The 22,915-nt window shown below is 40.3% G+C and overlaps 1 protein-coding gene across 11 annotated transcripts in view; it reads right to left on the reverse strand.

The window, feature by feature from the left end:
• NTNG1 (netrin G1) overlaps positions 1 to 22,089 on the reverse strand; it is a 333,701-nt gene extending 311,612 nt beyond the window's left edge. For 8 of the 11 annotated variants that reach the window (XM_019457687.2, XM_019457683.2, XM_019457682.2 and 5 more), the window contains exons 1-2: positions 20,319 to 20,737; positions 12,571 to 13,326 (exon numbers count right to left, since the gene is read on the reverse strand). In XM_019457687.2, the coding sequence (XP_019313232.1) occupies positions 12,571 to 12,816 (246 nt within the window). In that variant the 5' untranslated portion in view covers positions 12,817 to 13,326; positions 20,319 to 20,737. Of the gene's footprint in view, positions 1 to 12,570; positions 13,327 to 19,024; positions 19,104 to 19,993; positions 20,119 to 20,318; positions 20,738 to 21,994 lie in introns of those variants that run through there. The other 3 variants (XM_019457677.2, XM_019457676.2, XM_019457678.2) reach the window with 3 other exon arrangements.
• Between the last annotated feature and the right edge of the window lie 826 nt (positions 22,090 to 22,915).

The following is a 22,915-nucleotide window of genomic DNA, read 5'->3' on the forward strand; positions in this document are numbered from 1 at the left end:
CAGATGGTACCCAGTAAGGTATGGCCACTAACGTCTTTTCTGATTGGTTTGTGTTGATTCTGTCCCAGTTGTTAAATAGTTTGAGTATCTCCCTTATAATAAATTCAATGAAGAAAAATTAAGCAGACTCAAGGAATGGATAAAGGGTGTGAAAGAAATGCTAGTTTTTAGTTTTTTTAATTTTATTTATTTTTGAGAGAGACAGAGAGAGCACACAAGCAGTGGAGGGGCAGAGAGAGAGGAGACAGCGAATCCCAGGCAGGCTCGCCACTGTCAGTGCAGATGTCAATGGCGGAGCTCGAACTCACCAAACACGAGGTCATGACCTGAACTGAAGTCAAGAGTCTGACACTTAACAACTGAGCCACCCAGGAGCCCCAAGAGATGCTATTTAAATAAGGTGGTCAGATAAGCTTCTTTGAGAAGGTATTCACAAGACAGAGTCTTGAATAAAAGGTGGGAGGGAGCTACGGGAAGATTTTGAGAATGTGGGTCCAAACAACGAGGCAAAAATAAACTTAGTTTTATGCGTAACACCAAGAAGTTGCAGGCAGAGTGGTCTGAGCAAGGTGGGAGTGATCAGAATGGACTCTAGAGAGGTATTCAAAGACCAGACTATATAGTACCTTTCAGGCATTAGTAAGACTTCAAATATAGGGGTGCCTGGGTGGCTCAGTCGGTTAAGCATCAGACTTCAGCTCAGGTCATGATCTCATGGTTCATGGGTTCAAGTCCCACCTCAGGCTCTGTGCTGACAGCTCAGAGCCTGGAGCCTGCTTTGGATTCTGTGTCTCCCTATCTCTCTCTCTCTGCCCCTCCCCAACTCGCTCTCTCTCTTTCTCTCTCTCTCTCAAAAATAAATAAACATTAAAAAGTTATTTTAAAAAATGAAGAGTTTGGATGTAATTCTCAGTGGGACATAACAATTGAGGAGGAACTTGAACAAGGAAAGGACCTGACTGATTCAGATTCTTAAAATTTTATCTCTATGTATATTATATAATTACATATCTAACTCTATAATATTAATGCTATACATCTATATGTATAATTTTTATATATTATAATATTTATATTGTGCTCTATATTATAATACTATAAAACCTATGTGAATTTGGTAACAGGGCAAAAGTTAGGGAATACTGAAGAAGTCTAGCCTAGGTATAAAGCTGTTTGGGACCTGGTTGTTAGCAGTAGAGAGGGTGAAAAGCAACTGATTTGGGATATATTTGGAAGTTTAGCTAACAGGACTTGTTGATATCTGTTGTGAAGGACATAAAGGAGTTAAGGAGGATTCCTAGATTTTTCATCTTGAGCAACTAGATAAATATAAGCTGCTGTTTATAGATATGGGAAAGACTACAGGCAAAATCCATTTGGGGAGAAGAAATCAAGAGTTCTATAATAAATGTGTTAAGTTTAAAATGCCTACTAGACATCCGAGTGGAGACAGCATGGAGGGGGTTGGCTATATAACAGTTGTTATTGATAGTGTTAAAAAAAAAATCAAAAGCATCATGCTAACTACTTTCCTCAACACCTCCCCCACAAGAATATGATTTTGTTAACTAGCCAACAGTTGCTGACTTATTATTCTGGTTTTAGATGGTGAACACAATATGTACTCTGCTCTGTATGATTTCTAACAGCTTATTTCCATTTATATGAACACGTTAATGGAAAAGAAAGCAGGAATGGAAACAAACACTGTTGATTGGTTCTCTTATCCCTGAATGAAGACACTCATCACATAATGTGTATTTCCAACATTCCACACACTCTGTTTACAGAATCCAATTTTCTGAGGTTATTTCAGATAAAAGGCATTTTAAATAACAAAATCATAGTATTGTGTTCATAGTCCAAATCATAAATGTAATTTTAAAAAAGGTTTTTGTGATGGTTTTATCCCATATACTACAAACAAAATTAGGGAGGAATTTATAGTATGGTTTATGAGTAGGGAATGCATGTCATACTGTCTGGGTTTATATCCTGTTCCGACTACTTGGTTGGAAAAGTTATTTAACCTCATGCCTCAATTACTCCACCTGTTAAATAAGGATAATGATGGGATTGAAGGTTATATGAACCAACAAAGGCTGATGCTTAGTCAGTACAGTGCATGGTACCATGTAAGCTCTTGATAAATATCAACTACAAACATTATTTGTAAAAACACAGCACACGTTCAGTTCAACAAGCATGCATTAAGTACTATTATCTGCTTCACACTGTGCTAGGCACTATTTAAAGCACTGTCTCCAGTGATGGCTAAATAGAACACTATTCTGAGTCAGACAGTAGACACATTGATGAGAATGCTCCCTAACACCACATATATTATTAGTCTTCTAATCTTTGAAATCAAAATCCTTATGGAGTGGTCCAGGCATCACAGCCAACCTCAGATTGCCTACCAGCTCACTCTCTTTATCATGCACATATCCTCCTCTTGCAACTTGAGTTGACCATTTATGTTGAATTCTCCTTTCCCTTGAGGGAGAGCTGCTTGGAAGTGTATTTGATTTCTTCCTTTCATCATTTCCAAGAAGGAAAGAAAGCAACAGGAAAGAAACAAAAAGTTACATGGAATGGTGAAAAACCATTGTTCAGACAAGACCTGATTATAATGTAAGCTGCTAGACTTCTCAATGGACATCAACCCTCTGGAACAAAAAGAGCTATTTCTTTGTACCGAAGCAATATCCAGTTCAATTCTTCATTTAATATTTTAGAAGTCAGTTTCAAAGTAGGTCAAAGAATGAAAACCAATTCTGGCTCTTTCTTGGCTCACATCTTTAATTTTCATGGAACTGATACTATGTGAATCTATCTATTCCCAGAAAGATGGGAAGAAACTTACAACCTGCCAATCTCAGTAAGTTCTTTTCCAATATTATGCGTGTGAAACAACTTTCAGCACTTTCCCCTTTTGTAAGAAAAGAAATTCTGAAATCTAAAAATGGCACATGAAAAACCAGTCTGCCCATTGGTCTGGTGAAATAAAACTAAAGCAGATTTCACACCAGCCACTTTATACAATTAATATGTTTCAGTATGCAACTGTTTCCAAAGGATGATACTAAATGAAAAGGGGTGCTTTACTTAGGGTAAATAACAACTTCTCCAAGCTCTTACATTAGGAACAAAAGATATGAGGGGGTACACAGATAAATTTTTCTCGGCTTTGAGATGATGACACCCTGCCACCAAAATCTCCTGCAAGAATATATAAAATTTCCACAAGATGAAGGGTGTGCAAAAGACCCTGAAACAAGACCTATTCTTCTGGAAGAAAGGATACTCGCAATTTTAACTTAATCAACTGACAAAAAAAATGGTATCTGTTTAAAAGGCCCAAATATACATATTTTTAATTGCTGGCTTCAACAGAAAAAATAGGAGGAAAAAGGCAATAAGTGCAAAAACTACTACAATTGGGAATAAGAAATTTTAAATGGCATAGAAACATTAAAAATCAATCTAAACATTAAAAAAAATTTTTTTTGAGAGAGAGAGAGAGAGACAGAGCATGAGCGGGGGAGGAGCAGAAAGAAAGGGAAACGCAGAATCCAAAGCAGGCTCCAGGCTCTGAGCTGTCAGCACAGAGCCGGACAAGGGGCTCGAACTCACGAACTGCAAGATCATGATCTGAGCTGAAGTCAGAGGCTCAACCTACTCAGCTACCCAGGTGCCCCTGGCCAAGAAACATTAAAAATCAGTCTAATCAAGAAGCAAAAAATACATCCTTAAAAAATTAAATGTAATCTCCCCTTCCAATATTTCCATTTATCAATACAAAATCACATAAGTTATTACCTCGGCAGAAAAGATGGTGGCAATAAGGATAATTTTATCATTATTCTTTTTGGTAAAGTACATATTTTCACTTATCTGCTAAGGCCCTACATTAGAAGAATATTTAAGAATTTCCAGTTGAGAATCTCACGCCTAGCACGTTTTTTTTAAAATGCTTAAAAGCAGAGTGTGAACTAATCATCTTTCTGGAGGACAATTTGACTCCAGTCAAGAGCCTTAAAATGTAAAAATCAAACAAACTAAATGTCTAGAAATAGAAGATTGATTAAAGAAAAATCCATATGGTAGAATACTACATAGCAGTAAATCTCAAACACATAATGTTGAATTTAAAAAAGGAAGTTGGGGCACCTGGGTGGCTCAGTCGGTTAAGCGTCCGACTTCAGCTCAGGTCATGATCTCGTGGTCCGTGAGTTCGAGCCCCGCGTCGGGCTCTGTGCTGACAGCTCAGAGCCTGGAGCCTGTTTCAGATTCTGTGTGTGTCTCTCTCTCTGCCCCTCCCCTGTTCATTCTCTGTCTCAAAAATAAATAAACGTTAAAAAAATTAAAAAAAAAAAAAGGAAGTTATACAATGATGCGCACAGAATTTTCCCATTTATTCAGAGTTTCAAGAACAATCCTACCTATAATCTGTGGATCACAATCAAAATATGATTTTCAATTATTTGTTAAAGGTGAAGAATAACTATAAGGGGAGAAAAAATTACCAGAGGGCATAGCACCCAGGAAGGGTAAGTACTTTCTTTGTGAAGCTTTTGTTTTGGTGGTGTATATGGAAAGCATGTGTTTAATGAGCTGTAATATAAAATGTGTTTCTCACTGAGGATCAATTTAAAGCAAGTTTTAAAGCCACAAGTACTGTTTATACGATGTAATTTGCCCATTTTTAGCTTGTTGCTCCCAAAGAGGTCCCCTGACTTTGCTCTCTACTGTGTGGCAGAAACTGTCTTTCTCCTATCTCTAGAAGCTCTCTCAAGTCCACGTAAAGAAGAGCAAGGCCCAGAGAGGGGCCTGCCTAAGTCACACATGCTGATTTCAGTCCCCCTGACTGACAAACAGAATGTCTATTTCATTCCACTCTAGGGAATGCAAGAACATAGCCCTACTCTATAGCCTCAGCCAAATACAATATAAGGAGCTCAACAATCAAAACACATGTGTGGGTGCCTAGATGGCTCAGTCAGTTAAGCTTCTGACTTCAGCTCAGGTCATGATCTCATGGTTCATGGGTTAGAGCCCTGCGTCAGGCTCTGTGCTGACAGCTCAGAGCCTGGAGTCTGCTTCAGATTCTGTGTCTCCCTCTCTCTCTGCTCCTCCCCTGCTCATACTCTCTCTCTGTCTCAAAAATAAATAGACATTAAAAAAAAAAATTTTAGGGGCGCCTGGGTGGCTCAGTCGGTTGAGCATCCAACTTCAGCTCAGGTCATGATCTCGTGGTCTGTGAGTTCAAGCCCTGTGTCAGGCTGTATGCTGACAGCTCAGAACCTGGAGCCTGCTTTGGATTCTGTGTCTCCCTCTCTCTCTGTCCCTCCCCCGCTCATGCTCTGTCTCTCTCTCTCTGTCAAAAATAAATAAACATTAAAAAAAATTTTAACATGTGCATTTAATATGGGAGGTTTTGAATGTGGGAGAAGAAGGATATGTTCAATAAAAAAGACTACATTGATATATGTTCACCACCGCATGTAACCGATAATATATAACCAATAGAAAAGAACATTAAGCTGTCAAGGTGAGAGGGTAATTAAATAAAATATTGTATATCCACATAATCAGATCTTTATAGCTATCAAAACCATATTTCCTAAGAATATATAATGATACAAGTAAATGCTATAAGTGTAGCAGTAAATGGGAAAAAAAAGATGAAAAAAATGTATGTGATACGATTCCAATTTTGTAAAACAAAATATATATTTAGAGAGAGAGAGACTCATAAGAAATATGACAAAATCACTTCAATGTTGCATGTGAAGCTCTTCTAATTTTTTTTTCCAAATTTTCTATTTGGAAAAATACATTTCAAAGATTCAATGAGAAATGGAATTTAAAAATCCCTTATATACGCTTTCAGTGTTGGAACTGTGAGTAGATTTTGCCTCTCTCACCTCTCTTGAGAACATCATCATAAGCTGCCCAAGTACAGCAGCCAAACTTTTCCAGTTGTTTCTTAATTTACAGAGGAAACAGATTCATGATAAAAGTTCCCAAGAAACAGAAAACATTCTAGAAAATCAAATACTACATTGAAACAACTGATCAAGTAATCAATTAAAAGCATGCTATTATTTATTTGTTCCCTAGGAATATGTTAAATGCTATGAAGTAGGAAAGCAATATAATGCACAGTCTCTGTTGAGTCCCGGTAGGCTTTCTTACATATCATCTCATTTAAAGAGTGGTGATCCAGATAAAGAATCAGGATACAATAAACACACAAAACAAATGTGCATGTGGGTGTATTAATCAGTAAGATGTAATAAGTGCTAAATGGTACCACACAGTGCAGTACACAGGCAGGGCTCACATATATACTCAGTCAACAAAATGATATGTGCTGAAATTGGCAGGAAGTGCATATAAAGAAACACACAGACCTTGAAGGATGGGTGGAATCAACACAAGTGCAGAGAAGCACAGACGATTCCAAGCAAGAGGAATGTCCTCTGCTTGTCCTCGCAGGGAAAACACATGAGATGAGGGACTTCCTGTGTGATGACACTAGTTTTCAACATCAGACGATCAAGATGCCAGCCTAGGACCCGTGTACAATCCCAAAGCTCGGAGAGCAAGCCCACCTCACCAAAGTCTGGAGAATATGCCTGAGAGACCCTAAAACAATCTGGAAGGGCTATGGTATTTTTAGGATATTGCTTTTCACACTTTTCAGTGATATTCCCCTCCACAGAGAGCAGATAAGATTACTCCTTGGGGGACTGAAGAGTGTTTCATCTTTAAAAATCTTGCATTTGTGCATTCAGTTAAATGCTTCTCCTAATCTTTGTGTAAAATTGGAGCTCCAGGTAGATGAGCCATGCTTATCTTAGCACACTCCAGCATCAACTAAGTTAAGAAAAATACATACATACATATATTATGTATGTATGTATGTTACATATATATACACACATGTATATATGCATATTTATATATATATGGCATATATATAGGTCTAACTCAACACGTTTTATGATTTTCCCTCCTATTCCATCTTGCCAGACATAAGGAGCCATTCTACCATTAACCAGGCCACTAGGCTGTCATTTAAACACTGTGCTTGCATCTGACCCACCCAGCCTTTTTCTATCTTTTTCAGACATTGTTGAGCATCAGGCACTTGGCTACCAGATAGTATTCTCCAAGTGGCCCTTTGATATGCAGCAAAATAATGTTCCACCTTTAAATTCTGAATGCTGGCTTTGCTGCTCTGCTCCCCCAGCCTCTGAGTACACACTACTTTTTTATTCATTTTTCTTAGGACTCCTTGATTTCCTTTGGAGGCAGGGAACACATGTTATTTGACTTTGGTTCACACCACCACCTCTCAGTTTTGCATGTGCTGTATGACTCTGCTCACTTCACTCTGCATTCAAAAGTCTGGAATACTACTTGTGAAGCCTCAGCCCAACACAGACAGAGGCACTTGCGCACACAGAGAACACTATCTGAGAACATTCAGTGACATGACGTGGTTTTAAGTTTTGTTAGCCCCACCATAATCTTTACCAACTCCCTCCCAAGCTCCCTCCCCATAATATTCTGTTCATGCCATGCCACTGAACTTCAATCCAAATGCAGTAGCCCCCTCCCAATCAGATCATTAGCCATAAGTCCCCTGAAGGTGCCATACACAAGGTCCTAGTGGGAATGGGAAAAAAGGTTGAATACAAGAAGATTTAAAACCCAGCTACAGTACTTTAGACTCGATGCAACAGACAATAAGGAGCTATGGTAGGCTCCTCAACAAGGAAATACTTGATACAGTGATAGATCAAAAAGATCGATCTCCATGAAACTGAATTCATTTCAAACGTGAATTAAACTTTTCTAAGAAATGAGTCTAAATAACGAACTAAATAACAATGAAGTGTTAGTAATGAAGGAACTGATGGTTTTTATTTTTTAAATTCCATTCTGGGATAATTAAGGGATAAATCAGTTCAAATGAAAGATGTCACTGTTATTAAAACTTCATTCATTTATTGAATTACATTTCATGTGAACAGAGTTATTTTAAGATTATTTGATTATCATATAAGTCAATGTCATTTCCAGTTTTTGGAAAATTGATATTAATGCCTTGTCACTGAAAATGTAACTCAGTTTATCAAACTAATTTCTCAGAGGCCACCTGATAGCCACCAGATGGCAACCTGCACTGATGTCAAATTCGAAATTTAAGTTCTGGATTGCCCTGCAACTATGCATTACCCCTCACCATCCCGCTGGGTTCCGTTAAAATCATAAAACCCAAAGGCTTTCCACTACTTTCCTAAATTCCATTTGAACAAAATGAAATATGTTCTATCCACAATGCTTACGATAATTAAGGTATTTTTTTTCTTAATAGGAGTCTATCTGGAAATAGCACAATATGGAACGATCATTAATAGGCCTGTTATGGTACTTGAGTAAACGCCTATCAAGAGCAGGGGCACACATTAGTAAATTTCCTAAAGAAAATCCATTTTCATTTCAAATTCTGACATTTTATTTAGAAAAATTACATCCTTTCTTTTAATTATTTCAGTAAACATAATGAGGGTATTGCTAACTACACCTCAGAGTACTTTATTTTCTCCATTTTTTTTAGTAATATGAGTCTACTTGTAATTAAAGGCGCACTGCATTCATGATGCCGAGGGTCTCCAAGGGAAACACTTAATGTCCACCTCATAATATTATGCCACAATTACATGCACAGAAGACTTTTTAATAATCTTTGTTTCCTAATTTAGTTTTGATTGGCTCTGAAATCCACAGCAGCTCTCAAGGGCTCCCATTTCCACAGTCATCAGCACTGCTGCACCATCAATTGTACAAATGCACATGACTTCTTCCGTCTGTGGGCTTCCTTTCAAAGCTTCTGTTTAACTTATCCAGAAAATTAGCTGCAGGCTGGAGATAATTGCAGATAATTTTGCCATTTTTAAGCCACTGGGGTGTTGCGTGCAGATATGACAGCTAAGTTTGTCCAAACACAAAGAACAAGTCATAGCTTTGTGTTGTCACTTCAGCTTTACACACGGGTTCAGATCATCCTATTTGCTCTTTATGCAAATTGAAACAAATTGTCGTCACTGGATGATCTGTGTTTTCTGACAAAGCTGTGCTATGTGAAGCTTTTATGTGGCTGGAAGAAGGACATGATCTATACTAACATATTACCCCAGCCTAAAAAACAAAAAGCCTAATCTATGCTTCTATGCTTCAGATTCTTCCTCCTTAGCAGAGATATTTCTTGGGCCACCAACAACTTAAAAAGAATACATTAAATTAAAAAGAAGATGTATGGTCTCAACATACACAATTCATATATATTAGTCTCAATATACACAATTCATATAGATGTGTGTATATGTGTATATGTTTCCCCTATTTTACTGTCATAAATAGGAATGGCAGAGTTCTCCCATAAAATTTATGTTCACAAATACTGGTAGTACTAATATACAGCAATTTAAAACCACTATATATTAAAGAGTTATTAAACAGGTCATCTGGGTTAGCAAGCCGAGATCTATTGTCAAACAGAATCACGTGGCCCTTTTTTCCCTAAAATTTCACCATAAACTATATGCTGCATTCTCGGATAGTCACAGCCACATAATGATGGAGCAAGTGCAGAAAGCGGCAACACTGACTCTTAACACATTGCCAATGAACTTCAACTTCATACAAATCAGCCAGGGGAATTTCAGGGTATTTCTCTCACCAAATGTGCCCTTAGTGTTCAGAATTGTTATACTCACAGCTAATAAGGGTGTCAGTAACTGAGCAGGTGATTTCTGAAACCATTTTGCAGCAAACATTTACATATAAGGGCTAAGTAGTGATTGCGCTTATGTGGCAGCAACGCTGATGTAATGGGCCATAACGACTCTGAGGGAGCAGGAAGGGATGGATGTGTGTGTCAAGGAGGAAAGTGTGAAAATCATAACACAAATGACTTTATGGATTCCCATTAGACCTTGGGCTAGGGAGCACCTAAACAGGTCTGATATGACAGCATCCTGAGACATCTTTACAGCCTGGTGTCAGGAACCCTTACACTAAAGAGTTTTATGGAAAATCCAAAACTACAGAGAGGAAGTGTTGCCCTATTAGGCCATTATCATTGACTTGGCATATAATATGCATACAAATAGCCCCAAAGTATGTGCTTAAAGGATAGATTATTAAATCTGTTCTGCCAATCATATGCATATTAAGGAGTCCAAATTAGGCACTGATAGGTAACATGGCACAAATCCTACACTCTCCCTTGAAAAACGTTTCTGCTCCGTGACAAGTTTACATGCACCAAGGCTTCCAAATATCTGCCTCATACTCAGATGTAGCCTTTGAAAAGGCGGTCTTGTGGATCTTGGGGTAAACATACAAAGTATACATATTATTGCACTTGAGAAAGTTGAGGGATATCACTTTAATTCTTTTTTCTCTTTTGGTCTCTAACATCACAAAGCTAGGGAACTGGTAGGGAACTGACTTGCTTAAAGACCTTATACCATGTGCTGTGAAAGGCAAGCATGAGAAGTTCTGTAATGTGCCCTTTCCCACTCATGATCGGAAAGAGAGGCACACTAAAGACACCCAGTCAATAAACCCTTCCCCAAAAGGACAGGAACAGTGCCGAACTTGCCTTTTCTTGCCAGGGGCTGAGATCAGGAAAGCTGCATATTTAAATTACAGGTTGAACACACTATACAGGACCTATGCAAGTGGAAACGGCACACTGCAGAAAGATGTCTGCTCTTTTACTTCAATCTGTAAATTATTAAACAATTCCAGAAGAGGCATATTGCTACAAGTGTCATACAAACCAATATATAGAGCTAGAGTGTTCTTCATAATATGAAGAGTTGGCCCAGAACTCATTCTCTGCTGTGAGGAGTGCACAACTTATCACCTGCACAGCAATTTCCCTCCAAATTTGCAATGAGATCTTAAATTTGACCTTTTATGAGAGATTATCAAAGACCTTACACAAAGCCAACAAATGTCCCTGCTCTTTTACAGATTTATTATAGTTTTGCTAATGTGTTTGAATGAAGTACTCTTCTAGAAGTCTCTGGTTTCTAAAATGTACGTTTTTTGGTTTTTTGGTTTGTTTTTTTGTTTTTTGGGTTTTTTTTGCAAAGCACATACCTGTTTCCCAGAGAGACGGGTCCTCTCTTTGAAATATTTAGTCTTTCAGGGCACTTTAGTCATTGTGACACCTAATAGCCAAGATCTTTTTCTCACCCTCCACAAAATCAGGTTTAGACTATAATTCAAACCAGTCCCCAAAGGCACTTCTGAAAAGTGGCAAGCCGTTAGCTTTTAGGTAAAAACACTCTTTATTGCTCAAAATTGTTTCCTGTTACAAAACCTTTTCCACAGTGCTAGGTCTAAGATGATCTTATGTTAATTTAACTCACTGGGGACTGTGAACAGATGCTACTTTGATTAATAGTTTCACTATCCTGAAAATGCCAGGCTGGGTTCAAGATAATAAAGTCAGATAAGAATACTATTAAAATCTGCCATATGATTATATCTGTTACATGGGGAAAAATGGGATCACAATTCCTCTACCAAATAAAGACCGCCTGTAATAAAAAAAAAAAATGACATAAACTAAATGAACACACTATCTGGACTCTCTAGCACCTTCATTTACATCAGCTTAATCACCAAATTCGTGACTAATACCTTTAGGTAAACTTTCAACCATGTCCTTAGTGAAAATCCCATGTGTCACTCCAAAGTTCTTCTTTCACATAACATTTAACTTTTCACCCCGGAAAAGACTGATGTACACCACAAAAACAATGAATTCTTTAACTTGGCCTCTCAAAAGGATAGTGTCTGAATTTGTATGCCAAGGTCACTACTTTTCAGCAAATATGCTTTCAACATTCCAACATTCGTATTTAAAATACCCATAGAAAACCAGGACCCTTGAAAATAAGGACCCCACATGAGTTGACAAACAAGACTTTTCTGGAGGCATTACCTCCTCTCTTCTTTGCTTTTCTTCTCACTGACCTCCTAACCAAGGACTTCCACATCACATCAGTTTCCTGATGAGGAAAACCATGAACTCTAACCTAGCCTTGAACAATGAACCTCAAGGGTGGCCCTATACAGGCATGTGAAGAGAACTTTGTTTTTCTAAAGTTGGTTTACCAATGGATTTTATCCTTTACTATAAGACATTTGGCCTAATCATATTCCCAGACTCCAATCTGAAACTGAACCCTCAGCCTAACTTTTTCTTTTCTCAGTTATATACAGTATGCCTGTTTCAGTGGAAGCTTCGGTTTGTAAGGAAGGCAGAAGGCACGTTCCAGTGCATGAATCACCCTGCGAATCGTAATCCCAGGTCCTGCAAACCTCCACCGAGAAGAAAGCTAGCCTATTAGCACCAATCTGCCACCAGCAGATTCAGCTCATTGCTTGAGTTTTCACACTCACCACATCTGTACACGTAAATGACATGCCTCCACTTAATATGAAACATTCTATTCAAAAGGGTTGCCTCACCATTGCACAGAATGTCTCAGGAGGGTCTCCACAGGTAATGTCCGGAGGATCCAGTTTTACTTTCAGATATTTGGTCATGTCCGTGGATTCCGGCTGACAGGCCATGTAATCCCAAACTTTCCCTTCTTCTGTGTAAATCTGAGTCTTACACACATCGTAATGTCCCCATACCAAAGGGTAGGGCTGCATCACTGAGGACACTGTAACCCAAAGGGCATGAATTGACAGGAATCTTGACAAATACATCTCTAAATTCTTGGCAATCTTTGTGGTAATAAAGCAGGGTTTGCTTATTTGTGATCTATGTCCCTTCTACATATACATATATGTGTATATGTAGGTAAGTCTATATATTAAAAAAAAAAAAAAAAAGAGGATGAAATCTCAATGTAGATTCCAAATCTAAAAGCCAAGGGTTGATATTGTGCGTGTTCAGGTATATCAAGGATTTGGGTGGAAGTCTAACATACTTGTGCGGTAGGCATCACCAACAACGTGCAGCTTTTTCGTTGTCCTAGAACGTATCTATTACACTCAGGTCTAGTTTGGTTTTTGTAAAAGATGTCCAGGAGCAAAGGATGATTTAGCGATGTGATGGCTCTGCCGTTGTACATCCGATAACCCTGGGTGATCCTCAGTGCTCGTGGCTCACAAGGGATGCTCAGATGCACTGATAGTATCTGAAGCAAAAGGATGAGTGTCTATAGCCCGGTGTCTGCTTCTCATCAATCATTCTTTCCTTCTGGCACCAACACCCTTTAAGAAACAGGAAGAGTAAAAGTTATTGCCCCAGAATCGATGCATTACAAAATGTTTGATATGTTGACATTTGGGAGGGTTGATGCAATATAAAGCAAATTGGTGTAATATGGATAACCTTTACGCCGATGCTTTGCTAGAATGAGCAAACCACAGAAATCATTCACATTGGGGAGAATTTTGATACGAAGGACTTAACTCTTCCGTAACAAAGACAGATGTGCATGTTCCAGGTGAGTTACAGGTTTTCGCTTCAAAAATCATATTTCCATCTTGACAAAACTGAGAGCAAGCAGCTAGATTTAAACATTTCTCATGGATTGCAATGCTAGAAAATCTTACAGGAGAACAATGGGGGAAAATGAACGCTTTTATAACAATGACAAAGAAGTGACAACTACTTGTATGCCTTTTGTCTATTGGCAAAGAGACCCTAAAAATCTCTAAATTCCGTGTACATTTCTTAGCTTTTGTTAGCCCGAGTGAAAACTGGCATTGTTGGCACAAGGCTGTCCCTCTGGATTTGCTCATTATATGGAAGAATTTAGCCTCTTTTGTTTAGTTGCATTTAGTGATAAAGATAACTTGGCTCTCTGGAAAAAATACTCAAAAATAAAACCAAAGGAGGAAATTTTCCTTTCATAAGAATTTTCTATTTTCTTACATCTTTTTATAGCCATTACATCTGCATTTGCACTTACTTTCTGTAACAGAAGAGAATTTGTCCCAAAGGCGAATATTATACGCTGTCTTAAAACTAAAAGCTCTGTAGTAAAATGCACAATTTAAAATGCACATATAAAAACAGCTGAGGGTGAGTTAACAGGCCATGAAGCAGAATAATATGACACTAATTCTAACAGAAAATAAAAATTACTGTTTAAAAAGTACTTTTGGTCAACCGATAATGCAGCCTACATAACTATGAGTACTAGTCATTGGTGAGTTTAACTGGCAACTTTTCTCTTTAGAGATCACTGTCCAAATCTAAACAAAAAATAACATTTGGAACCCAGGTGTAAAAAAGAGGTATTTGTGTAATTAGTTGGTTCATCGTGTCACAGTCCCAATAATTAACTATTTTTTAAACAATTGCAAAGGACAAAAAAGCCCACAGTTTAGAAAATACCATTACAGACCCTTTAATTCACATTAAGCAGTTTAAATAGGGAAGTTCACTATCTTCAAACAATCTTGTAAAAGGAATTCAATATATTTAAATAATGCACCATCTTAAAATGAACTAAGCCACAGAGACTATGAAATGCCAAGGGATGGCTGAATAGTGTTTCCATAGCAAAGTAATTTATAATAATTGTTTTATGGATGCAAGTGCAATTTTCATTATATTCAATTCATAAAATGTTATCATCCAGCTGCAATTTGTGATATTTTCTATTAGGAAAAGTGTTGAATATTTGGGTTCCTACGAAGCAATAATTAGCAGTTTGTCTAAACATGTATAAACTGCTGATTTGAATCTGCCTCCTCCTTGTAACATAAAGACTGTACTATACCGTGTTGGGCACATTTTGATATCTTAAGCTAAAAAGAAAAAAATCGCAGAGAAGCATGTGTTGTGGCTAGCACAGCCTTCTGCTTTTTCAGATTTGGTGGTAATTTTAAGTTGATATTTTAAGAAACATCCAACAATTTGACAATTAATAATCTGAAAAGGTTGTGAAAATAATACACATGCACATTTTCTAGATGCATTTTCATCTGTGTGTACTACTTTGTTATCACAAGAAGACTCTCATGGGGTGTAGGGGAGCTGGGCATCACAACAGACAGCAGAAGTGTAAAATCTACTAGACTAGAACTTATTAACTTCAATTCTTAATTTCAAATACTTAGCAACTTATTTATCAAGAACAATATAATCTTGAAGGCCAGGAATGGACTGCTCTGAGTGTGAACCAAGTGAAAATTATGAATTAGTTTTTAATACTGTTTTTCAAATGTGACCTTAAGTATATATTTGAATGCTCTCGGAGCTTAATCTTCAGTTTTTTTTGTTAAACAGTAAATGTTATCCCCTAATCTATTTATGTCTTATATCCCTTTCTTTATCCACATTTGCCTTACTACAACCACAAAATAAAGGATGACCAGGTGGCTGTACGTGAAAAATTTGGACACTAAGGAAATGTATGTGAGCCTGTTACTGTTTCCTGATACAACAGCAATCCCAATAGAACGAATTCTCATTAAAGTATAGCAGAATTATAATGATGGTCATTACACAGAATTATGGACTACACCATTGATCGAATTTAGAGCACTGACAAGGAAAAACGCAGAGGAGTGCAAGATATTTGAATATTAGGCAGTTGCAGGACTGTGCGACAGACATTCTTGACAAGAAGCAGCCAATTATAGCTTAAATTTCTGGCACATAACCAGTTGTGATTAATAGTTTTCCATTACATTACAGACATATTATTAATGTATTAAAAATGTCAAGCTTTGGCAAGCACTAATATGGCATGGCTCAGTTAGTCTGCAGAATTTACATTTAATGAGCTCCCATTGACACAGAAAAAGATATTGACCACGCATATTACAGATCAGGAGCAGAGGGTCACTAAGCTGTTCTTTAACATAATTGCTTAATTTCATTCTAATTTTTGTATTTGTAGCATGTATTCTAGCGTGTGTTCTTTATATAAGGTCTCCTTACTTTTTTCAGTGCCACATACACTTCAAAGAAATTCCTCTTAATTTAAAATTAGTAAGAAATTAAATTTGTGAACTGTCATGACACACAGTGGGAAAGGAAGCCTCTGTCAAAATGGAAAAGTTGCCATTAAAGTATAATTATGGAGTTTTCAAAGAAAACAAAATGATATGAAAATAGAATATTGTTTACCCCCTAACCTCTATTGTCTTAATGGCACTGGTTCCCATCTGGCTATGCTTTCAACCAGGTTAAAATCATCAATTGCTTCTTAAAAGCTAGGTCATCACAGCAAATATCGAAGCAAATGGATTATGAGAAAGACAGTCAATGACATATTTGAAGGTTTAATATAGTAAACCAACCCCTTCTGGCCCATAACTGAACTGATTGCCAAATAATATGGGCTTTCAATTGTATCAGGTGTCTGCATCACCTAAATGTGAGCAGCTTCAGAAGAGCTCTGGGCAGCCCCAGTTCTAGTTCTTTGCTTTGCAAATCTTGGAAACTCACTGTACTCAAATAATGCCATCATCTCTACCTACACACTAAAGTACTGAGAAGTCCTCTTTGATAAAAAATAACCACTAATATGCTATGAGAACTCCAAAGACTCTCACTGGTATATAAATGTGCAGAGCCAATGTAAAAACATAAAATTATGTCATGTCCTCAAGTTGACAGATATTACTGATCTGTACTAAAATGGGCTATAACATGGCTTTGCATCCATGAGACATCTTTCTCCAGGCTTCTGTAGCTAATTCCCTTCCACCTTGGATTAACTTTGCATAAGATCCTTCACAGGCCCTTTCCCTCACTAGAAGAGAAGCCTTACAAAATATTACACGGAAGTAATAATGATCAAAATTATAGACAATTATATTCTAAAAATAATCGCCAATTTCATCAACTGAGAGGAAAATATTGACAGTAAATCTGTTAACTCCAGCTCATTCGTTTTATTATATAATTTCACTAGGAGGTGGGGTTGGTGGTAGTAGGCTATTTATTCCATAAATATTCAGCTCTTCGGGGGCACCTGAAATAGACAGCTATTGACTCATTCCTCATAGACATTAAGACTTTTATAAATATGCATGTTTCTGAATGGGAAGGAACAAAAAGAACATGGACTATCATCACATTTCATTGAGTGAAAAGTATAAAGAGATAAAGATATGACCCAAATTCTATAACCCACCAAAATTAGCAGATTCAAACACTGTCATAATGAGATGGACTAGACAAGACATTTAAGATATGCTGAATGCTCTTTGCATTTATTTATTTGTTGTGAAGAAAGCATTTCCTAGTCATCTTAATGGGAAACAATTTGCTTCTATCCTTTTGCTAACTGTCTCTCAAAATGTAAGGAATTTAACATGTATTACAACGCCATTGGCATATCTTATGCATTCTTGATTGGGTATTATGAGCAACTGCCTATCATGAGATTCTTAATAAAACCGAATAGCACACCTTCGTATTTGAAAATCTCGGTTTTCACAGACAGAAGAATGATTAGAGAAATCAGATAGCATATACTTGGCAGGATGTTTGGGGATGGGATAATACATAAAATTATTTCAGAATCAGTTAAGCCTAGAAGAAATCTGGGGTTTCATTCCCATACAACAGCAAATCTTGCCTTCTTACATAGGGAAGTTCAGACATCCAAGGTTTCAAACACACATTTAAGAAAATGTACACCCACCTGAAGTTCTGAAACAAAACTCTGGATTCTGAAGATGAAATTATTTTTTTAAAGTATGCTACATCTCTTACTGACCTATAATATGATACACACACACACACACACACACACACACACACACACACACATTTTTGTTAACACAATAATTGACTTTCTGAGTTGCATGAAATTTTTTCTTTCCAAGCGCCCTGATGCTCTTGTAACTCCAAAACTCTCCAAATCTTTACAACACTTAGAAAACATATCAACTAAATGTGTAATGGTTTAATTCTTTGACATATTTTTTTTCAGAATAATAATGGAAGCAGACAAGTAGTTGCACCAACTGCAAATATACAAAAGGAAACTGCAAAATACATTGGCTTCCTCCTAAAAAAGCTAACCTGAATCACTTTAACACACATGCCATGTGAAAGCTGACAAAACAAAAATTTCAATAGAAAAAAAAAAGCTTTGTGTGCAAATAAATTGTTTTCTTACAAAATTTTAGGATTATATCTCTTAAATTTCACAGTAGGAAATGTCACCAAATTAATAGCCAGTATGTGGAATTCTGAATGCCCTCATGTTGGTCTTTAGTGGCGAAACAGATGTCACTTCATGGTTCCAGAAGAGAAAAGGAAATACATCCCTTACGTTTATAAACTGTAACAACATTAAGTGTAAAACACTTGATGCATTTTTTTCCCCTTTGTATCCTTATCCACATGCAAAGGCCCAAATTTTATCTTCATGAAAAACTGAAAGTTGCTTATCTTCCAAAAGAATCTTGGACAGTTATTGAACGGCCTTTCCTTTGCCAAAGAGAAAGGGGGGGGGGGGGGGGGAGGATAAGACATTCAAAGTGATACAGTTCAAAATACTTAATGAAATCTGAGGTTGCTAATTCCCCACAGGTTAGAGATACTCTCAAGGTCTAGGCAAATCAGAAAAACCTGGTCCCGTCTCCGGAAAAGACAATTTCTGGGAAACTTCTTCTAACAAGCTTAACCATTATGTAAATTTGAATAAAGCATTTTGTTGGAGGATCTTTCTGGGTAGTCCCACCACCACCACCATTTCTGTAAGATAGGAAAACTTTTAGTGTTTTCAGTCATAAAATAGGGCCTTATTTCTAGAGCAATACGAGTGCCAGATATGCCATATGCTTGGTGGAATTCTGAATCTTACTCAGAATTTTCCATTCCAAAGACTGACAAACTGTTATGATAACGAGGGGCTCCATTACCGTTCAGAGTGCAGAGAAGAATGGAGGGGGAGTTGGGTAACAAAAGCCTCTACTCTCTGGAAATCTATACCTGATGCGACGATGGGAACGCAACCTCCGACTTCTCCAAATAAAGTTCCTTTAAAATCCCCGCTAGGAATTTTCCTGCAAGCCCTGCAAGATGACAACGTAAGTGGATGGGGTGGAGGGTGGAGGTCCCCGGGTGAGGTTCCTAGAATAAACAGCAGAGGGCGCAGTTTCTTTTTTTATCGAACTTTTCGCGTGTATGAATCACTTAATTGGTTATTTTGGGCCCAATAATATTCGGGATTATTTGTATTATATATAGATATCCACAGATCCATATAGGACAGGAATTCAGTGTCCCTAGACGATTGCACCAACCGGTTAAAGTAATGCCAGCAAAGAATCTGAGCAAAATATTCCACACAGCATTCCTACATCAAGTCTTTCCCTCTTTGAATTTTCCCTTCTCCCCAGCTGCACACCATGGGATAGTAATGCTTTAATCTCGCACCAATAACGGAGATTAAAAGAAAGAGACTTCAAAAGCTCTCAGTGTGGTCACCGGCTCCACAGGGCCGGCAAGAGGGCAAGTTTTCTCCCCAAGCAAAGACAATTGGCAAAAGGAAAAAAAGAATCCTCTGGCGCGTTGTGTGTGGCCAGGTGTGTGCGCGTGAGAGGGGGAGCGCGCAGGGTGCCGGTCCGTGAGTCCGCCGAGGCACAGACCCCGCGCCCGGGCTCCGGAGGCAACACTCACAGACACGTAACCCACTCGGGGCGCACACCCAGGAAGACTCGCGTGTGGGTGTGAGAGTGTGCGGGTTGTGTGCGCGCCGCGGCTCCGCGCGCTGCCTCCTCAAGGCGCTTCGCAAAGTTCCTCGCCCACCCGGAGCCTCCCTCCCGCCTGTGGATCGCAAGGGCGGGGTGGGGGGGAGGGGGCGGAGGGAGGGAGGGAGCCCGGGGTTGGGGGTTGGGGGAGAGGGGCCAAGAAGAGACGCGCGGGTCTCCGGAGGAGGGGGACGCCGGCTGCACTTACCGTGTGGCCCGCTTGCCCTTGCGCCGGCCGGGAGCCGACCGACGGCGCGGGGCGGCGGCCCTGCCCAGCCGGGTGCGCCTCGGGCGGCGGCCGCAGCAGCGTAGCCCGCGGGCGGCGCGCGGGCGGCGCACGGGCGGGCGGCGGCAGCTCCCGCCGAGCCTCCTCCCGGGCGCGTGGGGACCGAGAGGGGTGGGGTGTGGACCTGAGCCGCCGCCGCCGCCGCAGCAGCAGCCCCGGGGTCCCGCTCGCGCCCGGCCCGCCGTGGGAGAGGACTCTGCGGACCCCCAGCCCCGCGCCGGCCCGCCACTCCCCGCCGCTTAATTACCTTGGTCGCGGGCCCCAGAGGGGGAGCCTCCTGTGCGTCGCCCCCTCTCGGAGCCCTCGCCGAGAGGGGGAATTCCTTTCCGTTGACGTCCTCTTCCGAAATGCAAAAGATCAGTGACTTTGACAGGTAGATGAGGGGGAGGGAGCAGGGGTGGGCGGAGAGGAAGAGAGGATGAGAAAGGTGCCTCTCCCTCCAAAAATATAGTGATATTAATAATGAAATCGCAGCCTTCGGGAGGTCTTGCCAGCCCAGTTCCCCGCTTGCCGGCTCTCCTCCGCTCCTCCTCGCGCCACTGCCTCTGCCACTTCTCGCCTTAAACTTTTACTGGGGGATTTTTTTTTTTTTTTCTATTTCTATTTTTTTTCTCTCTCTTTTTTTTTTTTTTTGTATTTTTTTTTTTTTTTTTTTCAGCTGCAGGACGATTTCCTGATTCCTGGGGATCAGAACCAGCGGCCGGGCGGTTCTACCCCGCTTGGCACAGCTTTCATTTTATTTCAGATGAAGACGTTGAGCTTAGTCAGAAGGGACATAAATCAGGACAATTAGCATTGGCGCCAAGAAGATCCTCTAGTAACAATTTCGCCCGGGCTTCCTTCGCGCATTCCTCCACTCAAGTCAGAAATGTCACTGCACATAGCGTTGATGGCTGTGAGACGCGACGCACCCAAAGTCCATTTGATGAAATATACATGGCCCACGACGCTTCTGGATTGCGGTTCCCGGGCTCCCCGCCCCCGCCCGCGGCGCCTGGCCGGAGCGGCTCCGAGCGGGCAGCAAGCTCTCAGCAAACTTAGGGGTGCGTGCAAATTAAAGAGTGAGCGTGAGGGCCGGTGAAGAGAGAGAGAAAGAAGCGAGCCCCGGGAAGCCGCAGCCCTCAGAGGGGTGGCTCGAACGTTTCACTTAAAAGCAGATCTTCTGCAACTGCCAGCAAGTGGAAGGATTGCAAACCTTACGCTACCTCGAGACCTGGGCGCTCCGAGCGGTCCTAACTCCGTCCCGCTCGCTGTTGCTGCGGCTACTCCGCCGCCCGTGCCGCCGCTCCACGACCTCCCAGCGCTGAGGCTCTGAGACCACCCTTCACCTCCCCACCCCCAGCTCGCCCACGGAAGCGCCCTTTCCAGTAACTCTTCACGTACCATCCACTCGAGCCCCCGCCCGTCCCATCCCTCGCTGCTCCTTCTCCTCCCCCAAACCGTTCCTTAAGCGCACCCCTCGCCCCTAGCAGGGATCCCTATTGAGCTTTTCAACCAACAATTCCCTGGCCCTGCCAGCGGCCCCTACAGCGCCAGCCTTGAACCTCCTCATTTAGAAATCCATTCCCCTTTGGAAAGTTGAAGTTCAAAAGAAAGCTTGTCAGATCTCCTTGCCTTTCCCGAGAAAAACGCAAATACCCCGACCCCAAGACTTCATTCCCCACCAGTGGGGGCTCAGACTTACCTGAAATCACTCTTAGCTACAAGCTAACGTCAAAAAATAAAATAAATACAAAATCCAGACTTAGATAGGGAGACACTTTAATTAGAAAGAAAGACTATTGCAATATAGAGAGAGCTCTGATCTCAGAAATCTGTAAGCATCTCAAAGCCAAACAAAAAAAGGCTTGATACGGTTAAGGGGAATACGTGGCAAGGGAAAGTTGGGCAGAGGAGAGGAAGTAGACCGAAGGCATGACTGACCTGCGGGGTTTGACAAGAATGCGTCTCTGTGGTCCACGGATTTGGGGAGTAAGCGAACAAGGAAACATGTTGTGCATTTTAGTGCTTGCTCAGATTTGCAGGCAAGCTAACGTTCAGGGTTGGGTGGGGAGGAGAGAAGCCTGACTCAAGTTCAGTCAAGGCAGAGCAGAGGGTAAGAAAGGGGTATCTGTGAGCACTTGGGTCACTAACTACACACCCAACTATGAAGGCACAGAGCTAAGAGCAGAGAGATCACTTTTCTGCAATGGCTGGGGGGTGGGTGTGTCAGAAGAGTGTTAGCGGGAGAAGTTTTTTGAACTGAGCCTGTAACCAGACCCTCTTTGGCCCCCAAGCAGCCAGAAAGGAGGCAGGAACCCCAGGCATCCAGCCCCTAGACCGTCTAACAGGGAGAGGTCACAGTGAATCCTCCTTCCCTTGACTTTCTCCAGTGCCTGAATCTTGTGTTTTCCTTGCTTTCCTTCTCCCCGCCTCTATTCTTAAGCACTGACATTGCCAAAAGGGATTACCTAATGGGTGAAACTCTTTAAAGGCATGCTTAGACAGTGGCCATTTCCTGGCTCTTCATTCAGTCCCTGTCTATGCTCCTCCAGGATTGAAATATACTGATTATATGGAGATACTATTCACCATTGCACCCTTCCTGACAGGCTCCAGGAAACTAGAACCTTCAGGGAAGCCAGTAGGAGTTAAGAAACAACACCCACAGTGGTGCTCTCACTTCTCACAGCTCCCCCCCCACCTTTCTCAACACTGAATACAAACAGCTCTCAGCCTTACCTCTCCCTCTTGTTCTTTCCACTCAAGCCAAGAAAACCCCTTCTGAGTTTCCATCCCCAGTGTTGTCTGATATTTTAAGGTCCTTTTCTGGGAAAAAGTAAAGAAAATTTATCCATGTAGAGA

This window comes from Panthera pardus, unplaced genomic scaffold (genome assembly GCF_024362965.1).
Source record: "Panthera pardus isolate Hobbes unplaced genomic scaffold, ASM2436296v1 HiC_scaffold_11, whole genome shotgun sequence".
Lineage (NCBI taxonomy): Eukaryota > Metazoa > Chordata > Mammalia > Carnivora > Felidae > Panthera > Panthera pardus.